At 35.8% G+C, this 26,881-nt stretch overlaps 2 protein-coding genes across 5 annotated transcripts in view; one reads left to right on the top strand and one right to left on the bottom strand.

The window, feature by feature from the left end:
- Positions 1-4,143: 4,143 nt before the first annotated feature.
- On the bottom strand, positions 4,144-26,881 carry LOC138704464 (fungal protease inhibitor-1-like). 4 transcript variants are annotated; one of them, XM_069832372.1, is made up of 4 exons: positions 26,627-26,881; positions 23,934-23,987; positions 9,473-9,656; positions 4,144-4,379 (listed from the first exon to the last, which is right to left on the bottom strand). In XM_069832372.1, the coding sequence occupies exons 1-4, from the start codon at positions 26,627-26,629 to the stop codon at positions 4,279-4,281; spliced, it is 342 nt and encodes a 113-aa protein (XP_069688473.1). In that variant the 5' UTR covers positions 26,630-26,881; the 3' UTR covers positions 4,144-4,278. The 4 variants fall into 4 exon arrangements, 1 of the variants encoding a protein (XP_069688473.1); XR_011333352.1 differs by lacking the exon at positions 23,934-23,987 and having other exon boundaries at positions 26,627-26,847; XR_011333353.1 differs by lacking the exons at positions 23,934-23,987; positions 26,627-26,881 and adding an exon at positions 16,977-17,171.
- Positions 21,022-26,881, top strand: part of LOC138704494 (uncharacterized) — a 222,540-nt gene continuing 216,680 nt past the window's right edge. The window contains exon 1 of the mRNA XM_069832430.1: positions 21,022-21,052. The gene's annotated coding sequence lies outside the window, so the exon portion shown is untranslated. The remainder of the gene's footprint in view (positions 21,053-26,881) is intronic.

Raw genomic sequence — 26,881 nt, 5'->3', positions numbered from 1 at the left:
GGCACCTTCTTTTCATACAGTATAAATAGGCCTATCTTATTTTATTTAAATTCTGTCATCTATCTCCTTTCACCATGTATTTATTTCACAGAGGTTTACATTAATTCTCCATTTTGAGGAGAAGAATTAAAAATAAAGTGGTCCATAAGTTATCAGTGATTATGTGGCCAGAAGACAGGTCAGAGCTGGTTGCATTGGTTGTAGTACCGGTACTATCTCTTGTTTCCTTTAGTGCAGTAATTCAGGAGTTTGAAAGCAATGTTCAATTTTCCTAAATTCTGGCTTAGGCTTATACAAAAAAAAAAAAAAAAAATTACCTTGGTCCTCCTCAATTTAGTACCTGTGGCGGGTTGTTGTCTCTGTATGCCAAAATCTTCATTAGTCTGTGTTAAAACATTCTTAACGTTTTGAAACTAGAGGTCTCTGTGGGTAAAGAGTTACTGCTAGTAACATGGGAACGAATATATTTGCTCAATGATCAGCGTTGTTTTTCCTGTTCTTGAATTTCAGTAGCTTTCCTTTTTTTTATTGGCTACTAACTCATAATTACTTGGGAATTCCATTTTTAATTATGGACATCCCTATAAAAACATTTTAACACTACACTATACACTGATAATGGTCCTCTACAAACAAAAATTAGATAAGCTGCAAGGAACACAAGCAAGAGGAACTTGGTTTAACACTCAGTACGATGATAACTGGCAATGTTGTTGAATTTGGCTGTTGAATTCATTATTAGTTATTTAAATAGGCCTACTGTTACAATTTGAATAAATCCTACAATTTTACATGGTAGCCAACTTTTAAGAGTTGAACACACTAAATTCTGCAATCAACTTATTACTCCGAACGTAAAAACAGTAAAATGATTTTTGATGCGTTTTGTAACATAATAATTCATTACGTAATTACTTATTTCCTCAATTCTGATTTTCAGTTGGCAGAGTTGTTGTCTATTTGATTTGCATAATTCATTTTAAAAAAAGCTTGCTCCTGGATTTTGAGGCCTCCAGAATCATGAGACCCTGAGCAAAGGCACCATAGGCTCCTGCATAAATCAGGTCCTGGTTAAAAGGTCGGCATTTTCATTTTCTTCCAATTCACAGTGAGAACGTATCCATTGCCTATTTTTGTAGAAACTTAATTTTGGTGTAGATTTCTCTCTTTCTCTGGTCTTTTGATGTTAATGAAACAATAGCCTAGATTGCAGATTTTGAATCACAAAATATAGCAGATCACAACAAAAACCTGTTCCAGAAATATTATTTTGTTGCAAAGATCCATCTATATAAATGTGTAATCACTCTGATTTTGGATATAATGTATGTGTAGTTCCTAATGCTGGTAATGTCATTATAATTGTATTTGTGTTCTTTTTCTTTATTTTTTCCAAAAGTTGATGGTTACGTGTACCAATATCAATTTATTCAAGTAGGGATCGTAGTATTAATAGAATAGATGGAGTACGAGTATATAATCCTTTTATAAAACTTTTACTTCTTGAATAAACCCACGCTGTGTTATTAAATTTCTGTTGTGTTGGTCATAGCTTCCCCAGTAGTTATCATGTGGCTGATGTATTGATTTCTCAAACAATAAAAGAGCCATTTATTTAATTTCATATCAAGTAGGATCAGGGGCGGCTTTCGAAGAGGGGCTGAGGAGCTGCAGCACCCCCAAACATTTGTGACTCTTATCTCGTTTTATGTTGTGAAATACAGTCTCTATTTAGCGGCTCGAATTTTTTAAAATATCGCTCTCATTGACATGCACGCAATCATTAGTGAAGTCGCTTTCTCCCCTGGTACTGCCAGAGCGAAGCCGGAGACAAGGACTATGGGTGAAGCCACTTCCTCCTCTGGAGCTGCCAGTCTCGTCTCGGATGCTTTGCGCGTTAGTTTTACCCCTCCCCCTGCTGCCCCTGGCCATGAATCCAGAGTTTCCAGGAGCTGCAACATTTCCAGCAGCTTGTCAGTAGCGCGCAGTTTTAAATACATTTTATTTAATTTTGTGAGTATAACAAGTGCAACGATGTTTAATTCTGTACAATATTTACAGTCTATTCAGTTCAGTACCTTATCAATTCAGGAGAAATGTGAAACTAAGTGCTCATCAATTGAATCTCATAATGGAAAGAGCTGCTAAACAAAATACAAAGGCTCGGATATTTTTTGCTGATTTATCCAGTATCCCTGCTTTCTTCTCTCGATCTCCACACAGTTTGTATTAGATTAATGTGTTTCAAAGACAATTCCATCAGCTGGAACAACAAGATGGAGTTTTAAAATAAGAACAGTAAACGTTGTTCATGAGAAGAAGGAGCCATTGCTAGAATGTTTTCAAACCATAATGGAATCTGAAACATCTAACAACATCACAATAAATGAGGCAAGTGCCCTGGTGCGTGCTCTTGAAGATCCTGAATTCAATTTCCAGCTCAGTTTTTTTCATTTATTGATGTATCATGTAGATATATTATACAACCAACTACAACATCGCCAGTTAGATATTTCTAAGGTACAAATCTGCATATAAAAAATTAAATTATGGTTTATTTAACGACACTCGCAACTGCAGGGGTTATATTAGCGTCACCGGTGTGCCGGAATTTTGTCTCGCAGGATTCTTTTAAATGCCAGTAAATCTACTGACATGAGCCTGTCTCATTTAAGCACACTTAAATGCCTTCGACCTGGGCCGGGATCGAACCCGCAACCGACTATGCTACCGAGGCCAACTCTGCATATCAAGCTTTGTTAATGCCATACAGACAATATAGAACAGTGCACAGTTAAGCAGCGAGATCTGTGAAAATGAAAACCCTAAAAAGCATCGTAAGGTCGAAGGGATTCAGACAAGGGTTGCGGCAGCCAAGGAAGTGTGTGGCCTCATTATCACACAAGCTAAGACCCGATTCCAGTTCATAGATCATCTGATATTATCTTCTCTTCTGTGTCAAGAAAAATTTGAATGCTACCCAAAAGCTCGTTTCCTGAAAATGACCTAAATGTATGTGTGAAGCTTTTTCCAATGTTCGATAAAGACAAACTAAAAACGAAACTCACTGTGCTGTATCAGAGACAAGAATTCAGAAATATCAGTGACGCAGTCAAGCTCTTGCAATTTCTTCTATCTGAGAACTTGCAGGCTTCATTTTCAGAAGTTTTGGAACTACTACGCATAGCTATCACCATACCAATGACAACTTCCGAACCAGAACGTTGCTTTTCGTGTTAGAAAAGAATGAAATCCTATCTTAGAAATACGATGAGAGAAGAGAGACTGACCGCATTAGCTATGTTTTCCATTGTAAAGACTATGTTAAACGACATATCGGATTTTAATAAGAAGATGATTCAAAAGTTTGCAATCTACTAGACAAGGCGCATGGAACTAATCTTTAAATAAGGTAAGTTGCATGGTTTATTTTTGTATGCAGCCTCCCTGAATTCATTACCCACGAGCCGCCACTGAGTAGGATCCTTTTCTGTAATAATTTTCATGGCTGTTATTTGTGTAGATTTCACAGCTCCAGTGATTATTCTAAGAGTTTGATTTTCGAAAAGCTGTAAAAGAATTGTAAATTTTATGAGGAAAATTTACAGTTTAGTTTTTAGGGCAAATGTCTCGGTAGGTCCAGTAGCTGTAATCAAGTTAACATGGAGGTAAGAAATCTTACTGTGTGGACCATACACTGAATCCTTCACTATATTAATCGATGACTTAAGAATGTCTCACAATAAAGAGGTTCAAAAGAACACTTTTGGGTACTGGCACATACTATTCCACTAGGTGCTGGAATTAAACATCTCCAATATGTCGAAACTGCAGACAGGTTTGATCTTGAGTGTAATATTGCAAGAGTGGGCCCAGTTGTTTTGAGTTACTAGGCATAACAGGTCTAAATAACAAAGTAAATGACTCTTCAGGTATTACAATATTGCTCTGGAGATGGAGCCTGTATGCAGTTTCGAAACATCAGTGATGATAAGTTTCTGCACATGGTGAAATATCCAAAGGTCTTCATGTTATTACACTTACAGCAAAAATCTAAAGACTTATATATATATATATATATATATATATATATATATATATATATATATATAAATAGGTATTTGCAATAAACCAACGACCAACTATCACTTTTAAATTTTATTTGAACATAACCAATTTTACATGATTGATAAAATAGTTAGCATGAAATGTATAAATATTTCGAGGAAAAGACTGAAATGTTGGCACAAAATATTTCTTCTCTCATTGATTTAAATGTTAGTGTGTCTCCTTGCAAGTACCATCTATGCATCGAAGTGGGTCCCTACACACGGCAGTTGCAGGAACGCCAAGCAGGTTCAGGCAATGATCACCCTTATCTAGAATAAGAAAGACAAACATTAAAATATTTTAGCATTTAAAACACATCTCAAATAATAAATAATACCATGCATATTAGGTTAAAAGAATTTATCTGTTACATGTAGGGGTGACTGTTGTACATTTTAAACACTTTTCACATTTTATTTTTTTTTAATTTCGTGAAATGAAATTTTTTAAATGAAAAAAATGGTTGAAGTAATTATTGAAGATTCCTTTACAACTTTCTGTAAGTATTTACTCTATTCTATCAATAGTCTCTAAACACACACCTTCATCTCAAATAGCAAAAATAAATAAAATGCTCTCTCAATTAATAACACTCAATAAAAGAATTGTATTCCAATGGATACCATCCCATTGTGGAATCCTGGGAAACGAGAATTAGGATGCTTTAGCAAAGAAGGGCAGCACTGCTACTTACAGACCTGTTACTAAATCTACGTATTACTCTGTGAAAAGATTTATTAAATCGTCGACCTGGTTGGCAAGTTGGTATAGCGCTGGCCTTCTATGCCCAAGGTTGCGGGCTCGATCCCGGGCCAGGTCAATGGCATTTAAGTGTGCTTAAATGCGACAGGCTCATGCCAGTAGATTTACTGGCATGTAAAAGAACTCCTGCGGGACAAAATTCCGGCACATCCGGCGACGCTGATATAACCTCTGCAGTTGCGAGCGTCGTTAAATAAAACATAACATAACATTTATTAAATCTACATATTTAGACTTCAACAAACAAAATTTGATAACACAATCTCAAGGGAAAAAATGGAACTCTCTGCATCATAATCCACAGTTTATTCCCGATTTACCACCAAATCGTCTGTAGCTGCATTTAGATTGGCAACAGGCCATGACTGTTTGGCCAAGCATCTGCATAGAATTGGAATATATTAGTCTCCTAACTGTCCACTGTGCAACTCAAATCAAGAAATGGATTCAGAACACTCAAAATCTGTGCGTCAGTGGCTGACCATGACAATAACTTTGAAAAATATTGGAGTGCAAGAGGTCAAATGACTTAGTTGTCAAATGCCTGGCATTAGAAAACAACAACAACTCTGTTTTACAGATCTATTAAGGATGGAAAAAATAAAATGAAGGGATATGTAATGTGTTCAAAGGTACAACAGGTTCATGTACCTTGGAACATACTCTCTTGTAAGTTGGAATACATGGCATATAGGTGGGAATGTAGCTGTAAAAACTGATAATCTTATTTAAAATTTATTTTCCATCATAAACCAGAGCGGGCTTCTCTGATTTAGATTTTATTCCCTGGAGGAGCAATAACTGCTTCAACAGCTTTCTTTAGGCATCCGGATCAATTGGGGGCCTCTTAACTCCAGACTTACTTCGTGACATGATCTTAAAATAAAGGAAAAACAAAAACCGATAGTATCATGTACCTTGGAACATGTTCCATGATACAAGATGTTTTGTGGTCAAAGGTGCAAGAGGGTTCACGTTTAAACAAATATGGCTCCCAAAACTAGAGATTTAAATAAATCATGGAAATATAAATATGTTATTACTCACCAGTTGACAGGGAACACACTGTACTCGATAGATAGTAACAAATACAATTTGGTTTTGTGTTATAAAACATATATTAATGAACGAAATGTTTACTTTTAGTACTAAAAAAAATTCGTTTGTCCATAGACTCACACTTTACAATAAATCAAACTGAAACTACGACCAGAGCTACCTAGCGGCTTTCTCTACAATCTACTTCAGTTTGAGTCCTCTAGGTAGAAGCAAAAATTAAAAAACAAAAAATGTTCAAAGGTACAGTATGCTAAAGGTACAACAGTCCAGGGGCGTATTTTGCGGGCTACCGGGGCTACCGGTGGTAGCCCAAGGAAATTACAAAAGAAAAACTTTATAATATAACATAATGTAATAATTTCGTATTATTAGTTTTACAGTATTAATTAAAATTAAAGTAATTGTTAGATATATTTTGTGTAATAATAGGGTCAGCGGTAGCCCAGACCCTTTAACCAGTATGCGCCACTGCAACAGTCTCCCCTATACTGTGTCCCAAAATAATTGCTCTCATTTCACAATACTTTATTATCCCTGTAACTATTAATGCTACAGCAGCGGAATAAATGCCAATAGACTGGCAATCTCTCCACGTTTTCTTTGTATAATTTCTGCATATGTGAGCCTCTGGTCACACGGCACACATATAGGCGATATTCTCATTCCTCCCGCACTCTGTGCAACATGACACCATCTATTGCCTGCATTGCAGCTATAATGCTATGCCATAGCTCCTGTAGGTTATTGGCATTGATGTACTCCCACAAGAATAGTGTGGAACATATGCGGAGACTAAGAGGAAGGCAGAAAATAGGAAAGACTGGAGAATGCTGGGTTTGCAGTGAAAGACCTGCCATTGGGCAGAACACTATGACTGAATCCATATTGAGACTGTATCATATGCTGGTATCTTGGTTAGCATAGGTGGCAGATTGTAAAGAGCTATGAGAACTGCCAGCAGAGCTGTTGTGGCATCCTAGTGTGATACGGCTCTTATAATAATTGTATTATCATGAAACTACAAACAATTGCAAAAAATTTCATTTATGAAAATATTTAATTCTAACCCAATGAGTTTGCTAATAGGGCCCAATCGATGGCAGAGTCTCAAGTTAGCTTGCTGTATGTAGGTTCTTCATGAGCATTTCTGTTTTGTCTTAATCTTCCCCATTACACCACAGTTCCATTTCACTCTAATACCTGATAATTTCTGAATACGTTTGGTAATGAATTAAAATATAGGTACTGTATATGAACAACTGCCAATTCTTGAAAAATTTTCTGGGAACAGAAACTAATCATTAAAATGTTGTAGAAAGATTTATACAATAGATTTTACAAAAATCTGGTAATGTTTATCATGATTTTATACCATGAATCCATACTGAAAATTGGACAGGATATTAAGTTATATTATACCTAATAGAGGAATTCTCACAGAACACACACTGCATCACAGCACATCCGCAATACTCTGAAGTATATTATTGGTAGTTAAAACACTAAGCAACACTAATATTAATTGATGTAGAAGAAGCCAGTGACAGGATATGTGAAGATTATGATAAAATAAACTAATTGCACAAATCTAGCAGAGACATGGAGAAAATCTGAAATGAAAAATGAAAATAGCAGTTATCATCATCATCATCATCATCATCATCATCATCATCATAATCATCATCATCATCATCATCATCATCATCATCATCATCATCATCATCATCATCATCACCTCCAAAAAAAAAAAAATTCCCTTAAAACTAAACAATAGTGCAAAGAAGTTCATCTTTTAGGAAAAATCTACGTTGAAATGCAGAATGCAGAGATATGCTCAAGCAGCAGAGCAATACAATAAATTATATGAATGAAAGACATGTGAAGAAACTTGCTCCTACTGCAGCAAGAGTTCCATGAAAGTTTAGTTAATTTACTAGATTGCCCTGAATGTATAAGACAAAAACTGAGAATATTCATCTATGAAGAAGTAGAACATAGGTAGAAGTGACTGAACTATGTAGAAAGAATGAGAAAAGACATACTACCATACACAATATTAAAATCGGTAGACCAAATAAGAGATGGCCGAACCAATTAGATATCATCCAAAGAAGCAACAAGTGATGTTCAAAGAATTGCTAACATCATAACTTAAATTAGGTAATATTAGTACCGTACTAATAAAACTATGGTATGAAACATAAATAATCTTAATATAGGCACCAAACCTGCACTTAGTAACCGTTCCAAATGCAGGCCATTCAGTTGCACACTCTTAACTTTATTTTAAGAAGTTTTTGCTGACCTTTTAAGTTCTTGTACATAAATTTCTGCCATTTCTGCACTAATATTACTTTTTAATTTCACTGTTGTGCCAAGATCATTTGATATATTTTAGTTGAATTTTACATTTCATCATAAATCTCGCCAAATTTATCCTTGGTAAGCACACATATTTTTTTTATTTCTTTTCATGTAGATTTAGTATCTCTGAACTCTTTTACTAAATTTTAGAATCTATCTGGAGCACGAACACATGAGTACTTACAAAGAAGAAACAATTTTTTCAATGTCTATTATAGATTTTCTTTCATCACACAAATGATACAAAAAAAACTATTTAACAGTTTAGGCCCCACTGCTGACTTACAATAGTTAATCTAGAGACAAATTCATGAGAGAGTAAATCTGAATGTTCAAAGCACCGACATTATGTATAATGTCTGGAATTGCAATGAGACTTTTTGTTTCATGAGACAGGCCCTTGATATGCTAGGTAAAGGGAATGCATGCATTAAAGAAAATCAGTAGCTTACTACAATTTAAATGGGACAAAGACATAACTATACATAAATTAAGTGCAAGCAATAGGCTACGGTACACTTCATACTAATTAGTAAGAAAGAGAGAGAAATACTCAAAAATATCTCAACTCTCGATCAGAAAAACTCAGTTTAAAATTCAAAGAGAAAGTAAACAAGTATGAAATTTCTGGTACAAGAAATGAAAGAAACTGTGCTCTCAAGAAGGCCAAATTATACCTCATACGGGAATATCATCAAAGAAAACTCACTGAAACCTCCTCTAAACACATACAGAGATTCTGGAAAAAACTCTTCTAGATACAACCAATCCTCATCTAAAAGAGGGAGCAATGGTGCAAGAATTGGACATTTTCATTGATGTTAATGAATATGGAGTTCACAATCGTTGTTTAGTCAAGCATAATAACTGTTTGTAATGGCCCCAATGAATAGAATACCGATACCCTCCTAACTCCTGTTTGTCACTTAAAGACGAAGAAAGAGCCAATTTTCGAAACACTGTGAATTCTTTATTCATTAACAGTAATGGAAAAAGTGCAGTCTAAACCTCTTAAAACCAATAGTGTTCAAGAGTTTATGGACAGCGAATAAATTGCAGGTGGTGGTACTGATAATAGTACCGATAGGTACTATCCATTACCACGGAACATATTGCAAAATGGAATACGAGTTAATAATAATAATAATAATAATAATAATAATAATAATAAACTTACTCAGCTGGGTGATGCAAGTGGAACAACATCCACAGAAGGACGACCTAGGAACGAGGAGAGCATTTTCTGCACAAGGTTCATTGGTGATAGTACTGCAGTCTACACTATTGCAGTAATTGGGGGGACACACTATTGCCGACACAACAGATAGACAGAGTGATAGTGCGGCCAATTGGATTTTCATCTAGAACATATAAAAACATTATGCTACATTAATACAAACTGAACTTTTTCAGCTGGAGCAGGTTAGGTGTCACTTTTTGAACTGAAATTCAAATTAAACAAACCGTTATAGGGTCTTTGGTTCACTACGTTTCGTCCACTTTGTTCATTTCATGATTCGTCCATTACATTTTGTCCACTGATCATTTAGTCCATTTTCATGATTCGTCCATTATGTTTTCGTCCACGATGACAAAAAAAATAAATGACATGAAACATATTTAATTTGGTGAAAATATAATTTATTTAAAATTATATATGTGTTGTTGATGTAAATGCTGTTTATATTATAAACATGATTAGTCATCACTTTCTTCATGAAGATCTTCATCAGGGTTATTAATTTTTAATCTAAATGAAATTACTCTCAGATATGCTTCCACCTGGCCATCGTTCTTGTAGTCTTCATACCGTGTAACCATTTCCCTGATGTGTTCATGATTATTGACATATGTCTGACTTAATGGTGCACGGACTCACGTGTGTCCTCCCAAGAATTGAGGATTATAATGTAATATTGGTTGCCTCCGACGTGTATATACAACCTCTGCCATAATTTTTAATATCCAAAATTGAAAAAAATATGCAGTACCTATATTCATACTCTTTAATATCTAAAGGAAAATGAAACGTATCTAAGAAACAGACGACAATGATGACAATACCTTCTGTTGTAATTTATTGTAGGTGGGAAACACAGATATGTAATCTAAGATAGACGAAAGGTTATGGACATAAAAGGTGTGGACAAAATGTATGGATGGACGTAAATTGTATGGACCAATTGACTCTGGACAAAAGAATGTGGACGAAAGGTAATGGACGAAACAAATTATGGACAAACGGTAGTGGACGAAAGGCCTGCAAACCAAACAAACACATCATTCCCATGAAAGAAATTTTATAGAGTACCGGTATAACTTTAGATATCCAACATATATGTAAACAATAGAGTAAAGCATATGACACAAGGCAAACATTCACAATACATATATATCTGCGTGTGTGTGTGTGCGTGCGTGTCATCAAATTATAACCTATACATTTTGTACATCATCCGTTAATGGTAGTCCCATTACATTTCTGCTTTCCAGATACTCACCTTAACCAAATGTATACCATAGTGTACCTACTATAACTATATAAGAGAGACTATTGTACCTTGAATCACTTTTCACATTTTAATTTTTTAATTTTGGGAAATGAAATTTTTTAAATGAAAAAATGCTTGAAATAATTATTGAAGATTCCTTTACAATTTCCTACAGGTATTTTCCTGTTTTATAGATCTATTAAGGATGAAAAAAATAAAATGAAGTTTTATGTAAAGTGTTCCATGGCACAACAGGTTCGTGTACCTTGGATCATATCCTCTTGTACCTTGAAACATTGAAACACAGAGAATATAGGTGGAAATATAGTTGTAAAAACTCTCGATCATTTTTAAAATTTATTTGCCATAATTTGCAGGCTTCTCTGATTGAGAAAGGATGAAGGATTGGTGCAGCAGAGAAAAATTCTAACCCAGTTTTCAGCTCTACGTGCTGACGCTCTATCCACTAAGCCACACCGGATTCCAATTCCTATGCTGAATTGAATCCTCTCAGTTTAAGCTCTACCTCTTAGTTTCCCTTTAGTGGCCAACCCTCATGCACTGTGTCACAGATGTGTGACAGTGGCACAATGTCCAACACACTAATGTGCAGAGGTGCACTCATGACTATAATGTGTTATGCATATATAATCACTCATTCCGTCGGATCCCAACCACATAGTCACTCGTAATAAATGCACCTCTGCACATTGTGCCACTGTCACACATCTGTAACACAGTGCATGAGGGTTGGCCACTAAAGGGAAACTAAGAGGTGGAGCTTAAACTGAGAGGATTCAATAAAGTATCGGAATTGGAATCCAGTGTGGCTTAGTAGATAGAGCGTCAGCATGTAGAGCTGAAAACCTGGGTTCGAATCCTGGTGCTGGAGAGAATTTTTCTCTGCTCCATCGATCCTTTATCATATGATAACGCAGAATTCCTCGATGGAAATATCATATGTAGTTCGGTACATTGCTATAATTCTCTGATTGAGACTTTAATTCCTGGAAGAGCCATAACTGCTTCAACAGCTTTCTTCAAGGTATCCAGATCAATTGGAGTCCTCTTAACTCCAGACTTACTTCGTGGCATGATCTTAAAATAAAATAAAAATACAAGCCGATAGCATCATGTACCTTTGAACATGTTCCTTGGTACAAGATGTTTTGTGATCCAAGGTAAAGAGGGAGCATGTTTAAACAAATATCGCTGCCTAAACTAGAGATGAGAATAAATCATGGAAATTAACATAGGTATGTATTTACTCACCAGACGATAGGGAACACACAGTACTTCAGTGATAGTTACAAATATAATTTAGTTTCTTGTTAGAAAACATGCAACAATTATCGAAATATATACTTTTGGTATTTTGTAATAAATCAAACCAGAACTATGACCAGAGCTACCTAGTGGCTTTCTCTACAATCTACTTCAGTTTGAGTCGGCTAGGTAGCAGCAAAAATCAGAAACAAAAAAATGATCCAAAGTACACTATGCTCAAGGTACAACAGTCTCCCCTACTATGTATTATTTATCTTAGTTATTTCTTCACAGTTACTCCTTTTCCCTTATTAACTAGTCTTTATTAATAATATATACCGGTACCTATGTTTAAAGCTTAGTTTTCTCTTCTCATTTTTTCTTTATTGTGTATATTTTCCTACTTTTTTCAGTTTTCTTTCATTCAATAATCTATATAATTTTCTATATGCTATTCTTATATTAAATTTTAGCATTCAAATATTTTCCTCGTTCTCTCTTTTTCCTGCCAAGATCGTGGAAGTGTATTATTAATAAACACTGATTAACTTTATAACTTCTTTACTGTGTTAATATTAGAAAAATTACCTGACTAGTTTCAACGTGGTATTCATCATTCTCTGAAGCCTAAACAAGTTGAAACGTGACTTTAAAGAGATGTAGCGATATATTAAGTTAACTTCTGTCATTAAATTTCGAAAATGCTGTGTGGAGTGTATCTCAGATCCCATTGTTGCACTGTTCATAACAAAAAATTCATTTATTCATTGCTGAAAATTTTGAAACCTGACTGTAGGAAAATCTGTCAGTGGACATTAATGGGTTAAAAAGCATTGGGCTAGAAATAAGTAATTTCTTGGGACCATGGGTAGGCCAACTTTAGTTAAATGCCATTTAGAGAGGAATTATTCTACTCTACAGCTATGTATCTTTGTGCAGGGTGTGAATTAAGATTTATGATGAGGTGAGTGATAGAATCCTAGATAGAGAATACTGGTACCATACATAAAATTATTATTATCCCCATTCGATACGGCTCAACGCTTGGTCGCACTGAGTTGCTTGTCTTGCATCTTGACCATAATAATAATTATATCCATGAGCAGGCTTAAGATAAGATTGTCAGCTTACTGGTGATGATAATACATCAATACTATTTTCTTTGCTTATTTTATACTTTATAAAGTATTCTCATATTAAAACATTTATATTTTGTGAGGGGGGAGATAGAAGTTATGCCTGGCAAGGATATTAATATGAATTTATGAGAGGGAGATTACTTTCCAACGGGGGGGGGGGGGGGGAATCGCACCCTGTCTTTGTGAGAGAAAATCTAAAAACCATCTCAACATGTCTCCTCTTATCTCCATATTACTCAGCTTATAAATAAGTTTTTCTGTGCATATCTTTACGAACTATTTGGAATGCAGTCTGACATAATGCAGGTAATCTACACAATGACGTTTGCAGTAAATGACAGTGGTGGTCTCTAATAGAAGGCAAGAAGAATGACCCTTGGAGTACCACTAAAATTAAATAAAAAAAAAAATAATTGCATAATTTATTTATCTTTGTGTATCAATCATTCCCTTATTCAAAATGTACGTTTAAAAGGTCCACATTAATTCTCTATTACTTCCATATAATATAAAATTATCACTCGAAAAGTTAGGGATCTATTGCTTTACTCAACTGTTTGCCTCTTTGTAAGTACGGTATGGATATCTCACAGGCACAGGAACGAGGAGGGTGGAAAATGGTTAGCTAAAGATGACTGAAAAGTTATCATTAGTTTATCATTAGTTTTCTTTTTCTGTGTCTAGAGCTCTGTCAGTCTCTGTCTTCCTTTGAACTAATGCAATGGTGAATCACTAGCTAGGAATTGTAGGAGCTAGACTGTACAAGAAAAGTTACCTTTGTTTTTCCTTAACATACTATATATTCTCATTTCTCACACTCGTGTTACAGTTTCGTTTTTGCTAAAAAGTTGAAGTACACAGTGGTATACAGTATAGTGGTTTATTGTAATAGAAATATATTGACTTTAGCATTATGCTCATACATTGTTGTTTTCTTACTGACAAAGAATCTCGTATTCGACTATGTTTTACTATCCTTTGGCATGTATTTGCATAAATATTGCAAGTTAAAAGTTACGTGTGTTAGTTCAGTTAGTTGACGGAATAGCTAGATGATATGAGGCTGAGGAATGTGACAAGGTTAGAGTGCGTTAGATGAGGGGATAGATAACTAAGTGACAGGATACAAAGGGATGAGACAAGTTAGGTTAGTTTAGTTGAGGGGGGGTAGCTATGTGACAGGAGAACGAGGATTGTGACAAGGTTATAGCACAGTCTAGTATAATACAGTTACGAAGCTTGAGTTGTTGAGGGTACAGACTGTGCCGGTACTATTTCGCATTGTCTGTGATGAGGCGATAATAGCGATTCTACTGGTTAGCAACTAATGCATATTCCCTACGTATTGAGCTTCGTGACTGTATATACTAGACTGTGGTTATAGCGAGTTAGTTTCGGGGATAGATAAGTGACGGGATACAACATAGGCATATTAAGTACGAACTAAAACCTCGTTTCCATTTTCTTTTGTTTCATCATGGCTGAATGGGTTAATCGTTTCTCTAATGATGTTTCTAGTCGGCCATGGCCCTTATGATAGTTTTGTTTCGTAAAATTGATAAACATTAGGATCAAAGAGGTAAATAATTTTATGGCTGCTGACAATTTTTTTCGTAAAAGACGAGCTATTTTCTCTGAACCAAAAACATAACGTCAACGCGGTCGTAATTACGAGTTAACGCTTCGGCGAAGATTGCCCAGAAATTTGGTCTCTTCGAGTCCAGTGATGTTCCTCTGAACTGCATCATAGTTAGTTCGCTGTGATATGCCTAACCTGATATAATCTTATTAATCCTGTATTTTGTTTTAGTGTATTAGAAATACCGGCGTTATATTCAGTAAACCTTCTACTTGACTAGTGTAGTCAATTCGTAAAGAATATAAGTAGTTGCAAATTTTACGATCGTCTTTTGTTTCACATGGCTCAGCTGGCCCGATGACTAGCGAAGCCCTCTTGACTAATGGCGAGTGTAGTCATCTCTGCTGTGCGGTCCGCCTTACCCAGTTGTTTCCAAATCTCGTTTATACGTTTGATTTGTTGACGCACGATCAGACTGGTAGGTTTTATATTTAGCTGATTCATTAATTTGAAATGTAAGGGAAAATAAATAAAAGCGAATCTAGGTTAGGTTCGGCTATGTTATGTTAATTTTGGGGCGCGCTTCCGAACAGGGGCAGCGGCATTTCCCCTCAGTTTAGGTGTGTGTGTATTAATCGAAAATTAGGGGCTAGAAAATATTGAAAATAGGACGCATGTTTATATGACAATTTTTTTCGATTAATACACACACACCTAAACTGAGCTCTAACCTTAGGGGAAATACCGCTGCCCCTGTTCGAAAGCACGCCCGATTATCTTTACCATGTTATGTTACATTTTGTTGTATCATGTTGTTTTATATTATGTCATTTTTTCCGTTTAATATTATAGGTGAGACCTATTATGTTGATATTTTTGTTGTTGCGTTGTGTTGTATTGTACTGTATTTATTAGCATTCCATGGTATTCGTACATTTCTTCACAGCTTGAATATGGAACAAGACAAAAAACGTAATCACAGTCTAGTTGAAATATATATAGAAGAGGTTTATAATATACTCTACTAGTACAATACAAAATTTTAGTATCAATTTCATGAAGCGTTGTTGAATGTCATGAATTCTCTACAGAATAGAAGGCGTGAGAAATTAAGTACTTCCTTAATTTGGCCCTAAATAATCTTGTTTTGAGTTTCATTTTTTATATCGATAGGGAGGCTATTAAAAATGTATACTGTCATATAACTCACTCCTTTTCGATAGCACGATAAACTTTCCAATGGAGTATGAAAGTCATTTTTACGCATATTTATGCAATGAACTGTAGTATTAGTTACAACATTTTCACGATTACATACGAGGAAGATCATTAATGAAAAAATATACTGACAAGCCATTGGCATTTATTGAAAATAGTCCTACACGATTCCCTTGATTTGGCACCTACTATTATTCTAATTACTCTTTTTGTAGTAGAAATATACTGTTACTATCTGTGAAATTTCCCCAGAATATTATTCCAAAACTCATTACCGAGTATGCAAAGTATATTATTTTTAACGTAGCTATTGATATTTACTATCTTTTGCATAGATCTAATAGCAAAACATGCTGAATTTATATATATATATATATATATATATATATATATATATATATAAATATATATATATATATATATTTTTTATTTCTTTCATCCTATGCTGAATTTAGTTTGGGGGTAATTTCTTTAACATGATTTTTCCAATTTAACACATTATCAATTTTTAAGCCAAGAAATTTGGTTGTTGTTTCTAATAGGGACCTATTGTTAATTATTCGCTTAAAATTTGAGAGATTAAATTTGGACAGGATTTAAATTATTGAATTATGCTAGTTTTGTTACAATTTAATACTAATTTATGGACTGAGAACCAGTCACATTGTTAGTGAAATTAGTGGATGAAATTAATTGAAGCAGGCTAAGTTTGGCCTACAGGCTATCTTGTAAGGTGTAGTGATAAGAGATTATAGGTTAGGTTAAGGTAGGCTGAAGTAAATTAATTTAGATGAACCAGTTTTATTTAGCAAGTTCGCATGAGATTGTTAGGATAGTGACTATTGTATGTAAATGGCGAACATAAGTTTTCAGATCTACTGCTCAGTACACGTTAATTCTTTCGGTTCTATTAACCTCTGAAATTGTTAAAATTATGTACGTACATAAATAACGTACAACACTAAAGCTTTAAATGTTGTTACTTACCATGATAATAATTGTTACTGTTGTAAAGTTTGTGTTCTAGAAATTCACGTTACACTCTCAGTTGTATGTTCTGATATTTTTACCTTACGAAAAGTGCAGAGCTTTCCTTCTAGCTTGTTCAGTTGTATTGATCACAACACAGACCTACCGCTGTCAGAAATAACTCTCGCGCTGCTGTACTGGGACGCAAAAACGTAGACCTAATTGTACGTAACATTATTATTTATTTCATCAGTTTATATTATACGCTTTTTTCCCCCGACTCATGAAACCGAACTGTTTTTGTAATATTGTTGCAACAAGAAATTGAAGTGACGATACGTGTTCTCTTAAGGAGCATTTACATGGTTCAACTTTTCTTTCAACTTTACGCATGAAAGCAATGCATGCAATAGTGCACGAAACGCATTTAATTATGCATATCTTTTTCCATTAAAATACAGCGCATGCAGCAATGGAAAACTTTTTTTTCACCGTGTCTCGACATTAGGGCCTATACATTTTCATCCCCATAGTTCAATCACAGTCTAGTACACATAGTCACGAAGCTTGAGGTGATTTTTTTTTCATTTCTCGCGATACAATGCTCCAAGCGGTTAGCAACTGAAAGTACTAGGAATAGACTGTGCGATAGTAGTGATCCTAGTGGCTTGGCTAGCAACTAAAGTTCAACTGTCATTGGATGCATATTCCCTAAGTATTGAGCTTCGTGACTATGAGGTGATTTTTTTTTTTTTTTTTTTTTTTTTTTTTTGCATTTCTTGCGATACAATGCTCAAAGCGGTTAGCAACTGAAAGTACAGTAGGAACAATACTAAACTGGAGGCACTACTCAAAGCTTTAAAAGCGTGACCGAATGCTGACCACAACGTAGTGTTGTCCTTTCTCTCTTGCAGTGAATGCTATCTTACACTAACGGTATTTTTATTGCTTACTGCGCATGTGCAACACCAACCTCACGAAAGATCCATTGAAACACATTAGTTAGAAAGAGAGAGCAATACCCTCACCAACAGTCACGTTTTCAGACAAGAAAGAGCATTGCAGTGGTGACTCCAGTTTAGTATAGAGCTCACTGGGAACAATGGACTGTGCGATAGTAGTGATCCTAGTCGCTAGCAACTAAAGTTCAACTGTCACTGGATGCATATTCCCTACGTATTGAGCTTCGTGACTGTATGTGCTATAGTCCCGACGCTGTTATTTCCGGCGTGACTCCGCCTTTTTGCTTACGTCTTAGAAAGTGAACGCTCTATAAAGTCTAGGTAGGTAGTATCATTCGCTATTTTTGTTCTTACGTTGCTGAGCTACCATACGAGGAATCTATTTGCAACACCGTTAAACATTATCATGTCGTAACTCCTATGATAATAAATCAAACGCAGTGTAATTCAGCAAATAATTGAGCGGCAAATAACGTCTTCGTGTGCTTTCTGCGAACGCTAACTAAAGAGCTAAAATGGCGGGCGATTATATTAAGTATTTATCGAGCCTTAAGAAATGAATCAGCGAATCACAAGACGCACACGTTTAAATGTAGCCGACCTGCAACGCGATTGGCTGCCGGAAATTAGAGCGACGGGACTATAGACTGTGGTTCAATTGTGTTTCTCTTGAAAGGGAAATCAGATTCTGTGAGATTCATGGTAGACGAAAGTATATAAATATACTTACTGACAAATAGCTTTTAAGGAACCCGCAGGTTCATTGCCGCCCTCAATAAGCCCGCAAGATTAATCTAGTTTCCATTATTCATATCCTACCTCCCTCAAATCCATTTTAATATTATCCTCTCATCTACGTCTCGGCCTCCCAATTAACACTCTACAGTATATGTATTTCTGGATTCGCCTATACGTGCTACATGCCCTGCCCATCTCAGACGTCTGGATTTAATGTTCCTAATTATGTCAGGTGAAGAAAACAATGCGTGCAATTCTGGGTTGTGTAACTTTCTCCATTCTCCTGTAACTTCATCCCTCTTAGCCTCAAATATTTTCCTAAGAACCTTATTTTCAAACACCCTTAATCTCTGTTCCTCTCTCAAAGTGAGAGTCCAAGTTTCACAACCATACAGAACAACCGGTAATATAACTGTTTTATAAATTCTAACTTTCAAAATTTTTGACAGCAGACTAGATGACAAAAGCTTCTCAACCGAATAATATACATTAAAATAAATAAAACTATTATGAGCTTCGGAATTAAGTGCATGGTTAATTAGAAAATTAGACAGAAATTCTGCATAGCTTAGCAACAGAGCATCGAGCGGTTCGCCTACGACGAATAATTACACATACACGAACTCAGGTATGAAGAGCAGCTTTCCGTCTCCTAGTCACTGCAGTAGAGCTGTCAGATTTTCTAAATGCAGGAAATAACTATACGTGTTAATCGTTTTATTTAATTTGCAAGAAAATCGTTCATTTTATTGAAAAATTGCAAAGGGATAAATAATTCCTTATAAATTTCTATATTGATAAGAATAAAAATCAGATTCATAAGGATAGTACTTATTGAGTAAAACTGTTAACTTTTTTTTCTTTTCAGAGAAAAGTATTCATTTGGGACTAATATGGTATTAGAATTTTTTTTTACTCTATCTAAGGAATAAAGGTATTAAAATCTGTACAGTTATATTACTTCCACTTTGTGTTATAATTGTATTCCTCCATTAACGCCGTATCTCATCTCTGAATAACACTATGGTTGAAAAAGCATGACAAGACAATAGCAATTATCTGTTTGTAGTTTGGCTTCTTCTATCTCGTTGTGTACAGGTTTTCCTACTTTACTACACATTACACCACAGTTCGGGAAAAAAAAAACTCAAAGCGGAAAATGTGCCTGTTTTACTATCCGCAATAAGAAAGAAGGAAAATTGATACAACGTACAGACCGATTATTTAGTCCTGACAGCTCAGCGACGCGAAAGAGGGGAAGTAATAGGAGGAGTGGGGAGAGCTCCGGAGTAGAGATAGGGGCGAGCGGTCGGAATGGAATGCAGTACAGCTTAATTGTACTGGAAACTTACCGCTCTACCATACGCATGACATCCGATCGCTTCGAAGACAAGAGAGTGAATAGCCCGAACACCCCTTGGCGTAACTAAATGGACTCGTCTGTCCCAGGCGCACATCTCCGGCGACTGTCAGAACTAAATAATCGTACTGTAAGCCTAGGTTACGAGAAAGAACGTAAATGCACCATCTCAACACGGAGTACCGGTAATAACTATTATAGAAAGGTGTGTTTAATATATTGGGCAGATATTACTTGTGCTCTTTCTTCGCTACGCCCTGAAGTCTATTTAAAGCATAGATCAGTGGTCGTCATCACTCGCTGAAATGTGCAAAGGGTAAGTGGTGCCGTCCCGTGTGCACCGTCGTGCAGCAGGAAGAGGTAGAGAGCATGCCCACTAGCAGCTACGAGTGCACCATGGTGCACTGTGTTTTCCGCGGGCAAGAGACGCTAGCCCCAGGGTGCTCTGCGCTGAGGACCGCTGGCATAGATGGTCATTTTTAATTGAGCAAACATATGATTTTCAGTTATACGTGATCTCAGTTTTGATTTTCTTTTGAAATCTTGAAAATTATTGTTTACACGGTGGTCCAGTGACTGGAGCGCTGGACTTACAATCCTGTGGACCCGGGCTCGATCCCCGGTGTATCTTCGATTTATAAGTTCTGTTGGGCCAGCCCGTGATTCAGGTTTTCTCCGGGAACTCCGGTTCCCCTGTGGCATTCTAGCAAATTTCCATCATCATTTCATTTCATCGCGGGTGTAGCGTAGACCAGCCTCTTATGGCGCACCCTGGGCAACGATTCTGTCGGTAAATTGGTCTACAACTGGTTTCATAAGGGTGAATGACGAAAAGTCTTGTAGGCCTACCCGCCATTAGTTAAAAAAAATTGAAGTCGAAGATTGCTGCAATGGTGGCAGGAAATAACTTGAAACAATTTTGAGCTCAGATAATGTTAATGGTATCTATTCTAGACTAATGTTTGCACTTGTTTTTCAGGCTGTGTGTCCATCCGCAGATCTGCAACTTCTCCTTGTACTTCGGTCGAGCTTTCGTAAGTTAAAAATGAATTAATTTGCAAAGAATAAATATTTCTGTTATATCTTTTTCAAGTAATTAAATGGTTCTTGTTTTAATTATAATTTCAAGTTTTCTAAATGATTGAAACATTTTATGCGATATGCGGATTAAAAACATAGAATGTGATGGAAGTTTCTCCCTACCTTACGTTTATCATCCAAACATCTGTATAAAAGATCTAACCATACAATAGATCAGCGGTGACCAAAGCGGGTATCGTGATTACATCGTGTAATCACAGACATTCAAACGGGTACGAGGAGTTTTCTGCACATTGCTGTGTGTTTCATTCACGTACTGAAGGCAAGCAGTGGAGGTATCATGTCGCTCTACAAACTCTGTCTCTACAAGCGGTAAGAGGTGGTTTCGTAAAGAATGAGAAAGAGAACTTTTTTGTTGTTCTGTCGGACAAAATGTAATATGTTTACTTTGCTCAACGGTTCAATTAGGAGTACATAGAAACATTAATTGCCACGCTGAATAATGTATTATTATTATTATTATTATTATTATTATTATTATTATTATTATTATTATCATCATCATCATCATCATCATCATCATTACTATTATTATTCAACACTAAGTACTTAGGCCTATGTGTTTCTATAATTCTTCTGTACGTGCATGAATATTGATATTTTTAGATCTTCTCCCTAGAAGGATAAAATTGTCATGTTTTATCTCAATTTTAATCTTCTTGATCTTTATATGAAGGTAACTATTTATTAGTTATTCATTTAATAATAATATTGTAGAAAAACTGATTCAACATTATGTGCCAACGAACTGTTAAACGCCAGGAATTGACATGTCTTAAATCATAGCCAGGAAGAGAAAGATGAGATAAATAAATGTAAGGAAGTCAGCTACCTAATAGGGTTTGAAATTAAGAACAGAATTTCTCAAAAGAGTAATGATTAAAATAGCTTAAATAACTTGTCCATAAGAAGTTTTTAATTGAAAAACTACGAATTTCTCGACCCTGTATCGAGAGAAGAATTTAGAAAATTCCTGGTTATATTCAAGAGGAAGGTTAAAAAAAGAAGCAAGAAAAATCGTATATTATTCACTGGCTCTTGATGACAGCAGTGACATTACTGATACAGCAAAGCTTCAGATTTTTATCCGCGGGATTGATCAAGATGTTAGTACAGGAACCACCACTGGTTGTAGTTTTCATGCCAAGTACCTTTCCTCCGTCTCCATACTTCGTAGGCTGTGTGTCGCATGTAATCACTGCAGCTCGAGTTTTGGTCACCGCTGGTGTATATTTACACAGTGTTATTATGACTTATAAGTTTATTAATGTGCCCTTGAAAATAACGATGCAGATTATTTAAGCACTTAACTGGACGTTTGGATGTTACACAGTCGATTGCCAGTGAGGTTTACTACATTATTTTTTGACTGGCAGATCCGAATTTATAATAATGTTGTGAGAGTTCACTTAAAAGTTATCTGAAATGCGAGTGCGTCCACAAATACCATGTGATGGAATTAGAAACATTATAATTATGCCACGAAGGTGACGTAACTATATTTTCTCGCTATACATTTTACGCTTTACGTAATAATTAATCTCCTTTATCATGCTGCAAGATATCATTTAGGAATGAAGTTCATTTTCTTGAATTATCAAAAGGCATACTTTTTTCTCCGTTTTCGTTTAACCTGCTCCAATGCATACAGGGGAGGGGACGATGCTATGCAGGCCTACCGCCTACCACACATTAGATAGCACACAATCTAACTATTTTTAATGAAAGCATAAATTGATATTTAAAACTGCATAATGAGCACTAACTTGTGTTAGAAGTATTGTTGAAAATGATGATCATCTGCAGCGACACATTCTTGACATCTGCGTAGAAAATTCCCGCTAACACGTATACGTTGTGATTGTAGCAATTTTTCGACAAATATTGTCTTTAGTTCCTCAATTGTACTAGAGTTTTTCTTATAAACCTTGTATTTTAAGGTCCCCAACAAATAAAAATTACACTAACAAGGAGAGGACACGCTCTGTATATCACCGAATTAAATCAGATTTTGTGACATGAAAGTACAAGAGGTAGGCTACTGTTTAAAGTCATACCTGGTATGGGTGGCCAATGACCCCTAGTTTTGGAAATATTGGCTATTATTTATGACATACTTTCGTTAGGTGCCTAATAGGGAAGCATTAGACTGTGTAAGGGCGTAGCTCATGTGGTTGGTGCTGAATTTTCACCCAGGCAACCCGAGTTCGAATCCTAATGCCTTCTCATTTTTTAAAGCTTGATATTATTATTATTATTATTATTATTATTATTATTATTATTATTATTATTATTATTATAATAATTCACTTTCAGTTGTCAATTCCTATATTCAAAGCCATGTTGAAATATGCGTGGTATACATTAAAATCGATAAACGAACGAGAAGTGTTTGTGAATGTGAAGGATATCTGTTTCTCAGCAGAAGTGCGGAAAAATGTGTGTGACTGTGGACAACCTTCTTTCATTTGCTGTGCGTGGTGGAGGAAATATGTGTGTTTTGTGTGTTTATATGACATCATAATGAATCGGGTACAAAATGAAATGGAATAGCTGCTACAGAAATAGAACAGACACCATGGCACATCTTACCTTCCTACGTGAGCAGCATTTCATTGTTTATCCTTTACAATGCAATGTTAATTAATTAGTAATTTGTTTAAAACATGATGAAGCATTCAATACATTGAGAAATATGATATAGGTATGTAAATAGATAACTGTGATCACAATATTAATCATTATTAAAATATATATATATATATATATATATATATATATATATATATATATAAAGGTATCCTCGTAACATACCATGAAGGCACTTGGGAGGCATGGAGGTAGAGCTGAGTGAACCTCGGGGCCGTTCTGAAAGTATATATAGGACCAGTTAAGACTCGAACTCAGGTTGCCTGGATAACAACTCAGCATCCAACCATATGGGCTACGCTGTTACACAGTCTAATGCTTCCCTATTGAGCACCTAACGGAAGTATGTCACAAACAATAGCAAATATTTCCAAAACGAGGGATCATTGGCCACCCATACCAGGTATGACTTTAAACAGTACCTCTTGTACTTTCATCTCATACAATCTTATTCCATTCGGTGATATACAGAGCATGTCCTCTCCTTGTAAGTGAGATTGGGGCTGCAAGGGGACCACAACCTGGTTTTTTTTCTCTTGTACGGAGGAGGGATCTGAAGGCATACACTGCAGCCTGAGGCTTACCACTCCTGCCGCGCTGTTGTAGAACTACAGCACACCGCACCGTGAACTTAATCTAGGCTATGGTATGGATGATACGTGAATTAATGATGGCGAAATGAGTCTGATCAATTCTACTTCCATTGGTTGAGGCAATATCCTGGATAAACCCCAGCCAGGTAACTTGTCCCAACCAGGATTTGAACCCGGACCTGCTCGTTTCACAGCCAGACGTGCTAACCGTTACTCCACAGCGGTGTACATGAATCCACTTAGTCAATTAGTCGTTCGGTCGTTGAATCACTTAGTCAATTTCTCACTTGCTGAGTGTTCAGCCTGTCAGTTGCCAACTCGATCTCTTGAGCTTATTCGATCAGTCACTCCTGTTTTCCCTACACATGAATCAGTAGAATACAAATGTTTGCGGAATAATCTCAGGTAATAAATTAAAAACCATATCTGATTGAGGTTCTGGCTGTTACTTACAACGCTCCAAGAGGTTAGCAACTGAAAGTACTAGGAACAATACAGTGAGCTCTATACCACAGTCTAGCATATTCAGTAACGAAGCTCAATACGTAGTAAATATGCATCCATAGATAGTTGCTAACCACTAGGATCGCTAATATCGCCTCATTACGGACAATGTGAAATAGTACCGGCACAGCCTATTGTTCCTAGCACCCTCACAACTCAAGCTTCGTGTTTGTATATACTAGACTGTGCTAACCCCGTCTGCTCTGTGAGAACTTGGCAGCGCTTTCAAATTCGACTGTTAGCTACAATGCATTTTCAGAATTATCTCGTAAGTTCGTATTGTATATTAAAACCTTGTATTTCTTCGCACCTTCAGCAGATACAGTTCAGTCAGCAGTCAATCGAAAGTAAAAACGAATGAAATCACATTGTTGTTGTTCAGTCAACTGCCCGAAGACAGGTCTGAACCTCATAAGTAATACCAACAAGGCACCATTTATGAGGCATCTAGGCCAGGAGATAATGGGGTAGGGTGGCCGCATTGTAATGTTATTTATTTATGAGTGCTTCTAGTGCGTGCTTTTCAATTTAAGGTTTTATCGTTAATATAACTTTTCGGATCTTCCGTTTTGAGGACTAAACACTTGCCCGTTGCAGGTATTTTTGAGCACCTACGTAGTAATTAAGAACATATCGATTTCTTTGTTGGCTGAAGTCTAGATCCTTAAAAAAACTGTCAAATCTCCGTCACAATACAGTAGTTATGGAAGTACAGTACTAAAAATAAGGAAATTAAACATGGAACAGGAAATTAATCGATATATTGTTTCGGAATATGTATTGCATGACTTTCTTTGTTAAATTCTATCGTACCTGGTTTACATGTTTCGACCTTTTATGGGTCATCCTCAGAACTGGTCGTTGTTGGACTTGGCGCTCAGTTCTGAGGATGACCCATAAAAGGTCGAAACATGTAAACCAGGTACGATAGAATTTAACACAAGAAAGTCATATAATACATATTCCGAAGTGATAGTGTTAAAAGTTGTGTAATCAAGATGTACGATATATTGTGTCAGAGGATGAACAATTGTTTGTATGCATCTGAAGGCTGATTAGTGTAATATGTAACTTAATCGGCGATGTATGCAATGGAGGGGAAAAGAAACTGGTCACCATACTCCATTATCTCCTGGCCTAGTTGCCTTATAAGTGGGTCTTGTTGGTATCACTTGTGAGTTCAGATCTGTCTTCGAACAGTTGACTAAACAACAAGTTCCTTTATAATCTGTTAATTCAAATATTTATTAATAATGATTTATTAATATTTATTAACAGTTTTGTATCAACTTTATTGTATACGAAAACTAATAATTTGACTTATCATAGGCCTATAAAATAGGCCATTGAAAATAAGCGTCACGTCACGTGTCGTGTTATGATGTCCTGATTATTTGTTTTGTGGAAAATTGTATTTTTTTTTTTCAGATAAAATGTCCCACTTTTAATATTTTTCCCTCTGGTAACCCTAGCTATTGATGATGAGGTAATAATAATAATAATAATAATAATAATAATAATAATAATAATAATAATAATAATAATAATAATAAAAGTTAAAACATTAAAATATGTTACCTTTCAATTGCGTAAGATGTACAATTTTCAAAAGGTTTTTATTTTAAAAATCTCTTACTTCATCCGATATACCGGCCATAATTTTACCGATTGGGCATACACATAAGCCTACTGTATCACTAACGACACATGTCCTACTTAAATATTAAACTTAATAATTGCATATTAATATAATAACCTTACCATGCCAGTGTAACAGATGTAGACACGTGCAACCGTAATGGACTTCCTCGACTGACGTATTAAGTTTAATCTGTAGCTGTGGTTTGTTCTTCACCAGCGACTGTTTCTGGCGAAGGTCAGCTGCTGTAACATCTTATATATCAAGAACCAACACGGCAGGAGTTCCTTGAAAAGAAAACATGATGTATCATCTTGTTTCGTTGTTTTCTTAAAGCACTTAAGTAGGGAATTCCACGTGTTTCCTAGCAACCGAAG

This window comes from Periplaneta americana, chromosome 1 (genome assembly GCF_040183065.1).
Source record: "Periplaneta americana isolate PAMFEO1 chromosome 1, P.americana_PAMFEO1_priV1, whole genome shotgun sequence".
NCBI classification, from domain to species: domain Eukaryota; kingdom Metazoa; phylum Arthropoda; class Insecta; order Blattodea; family Blattidae; genus Periplaneta; species Periplaneta americana.
Note: the sequence above shows the minus strand (reverse complement) of the source record. Positions and strands in the feature narration are given on the sequence as shown.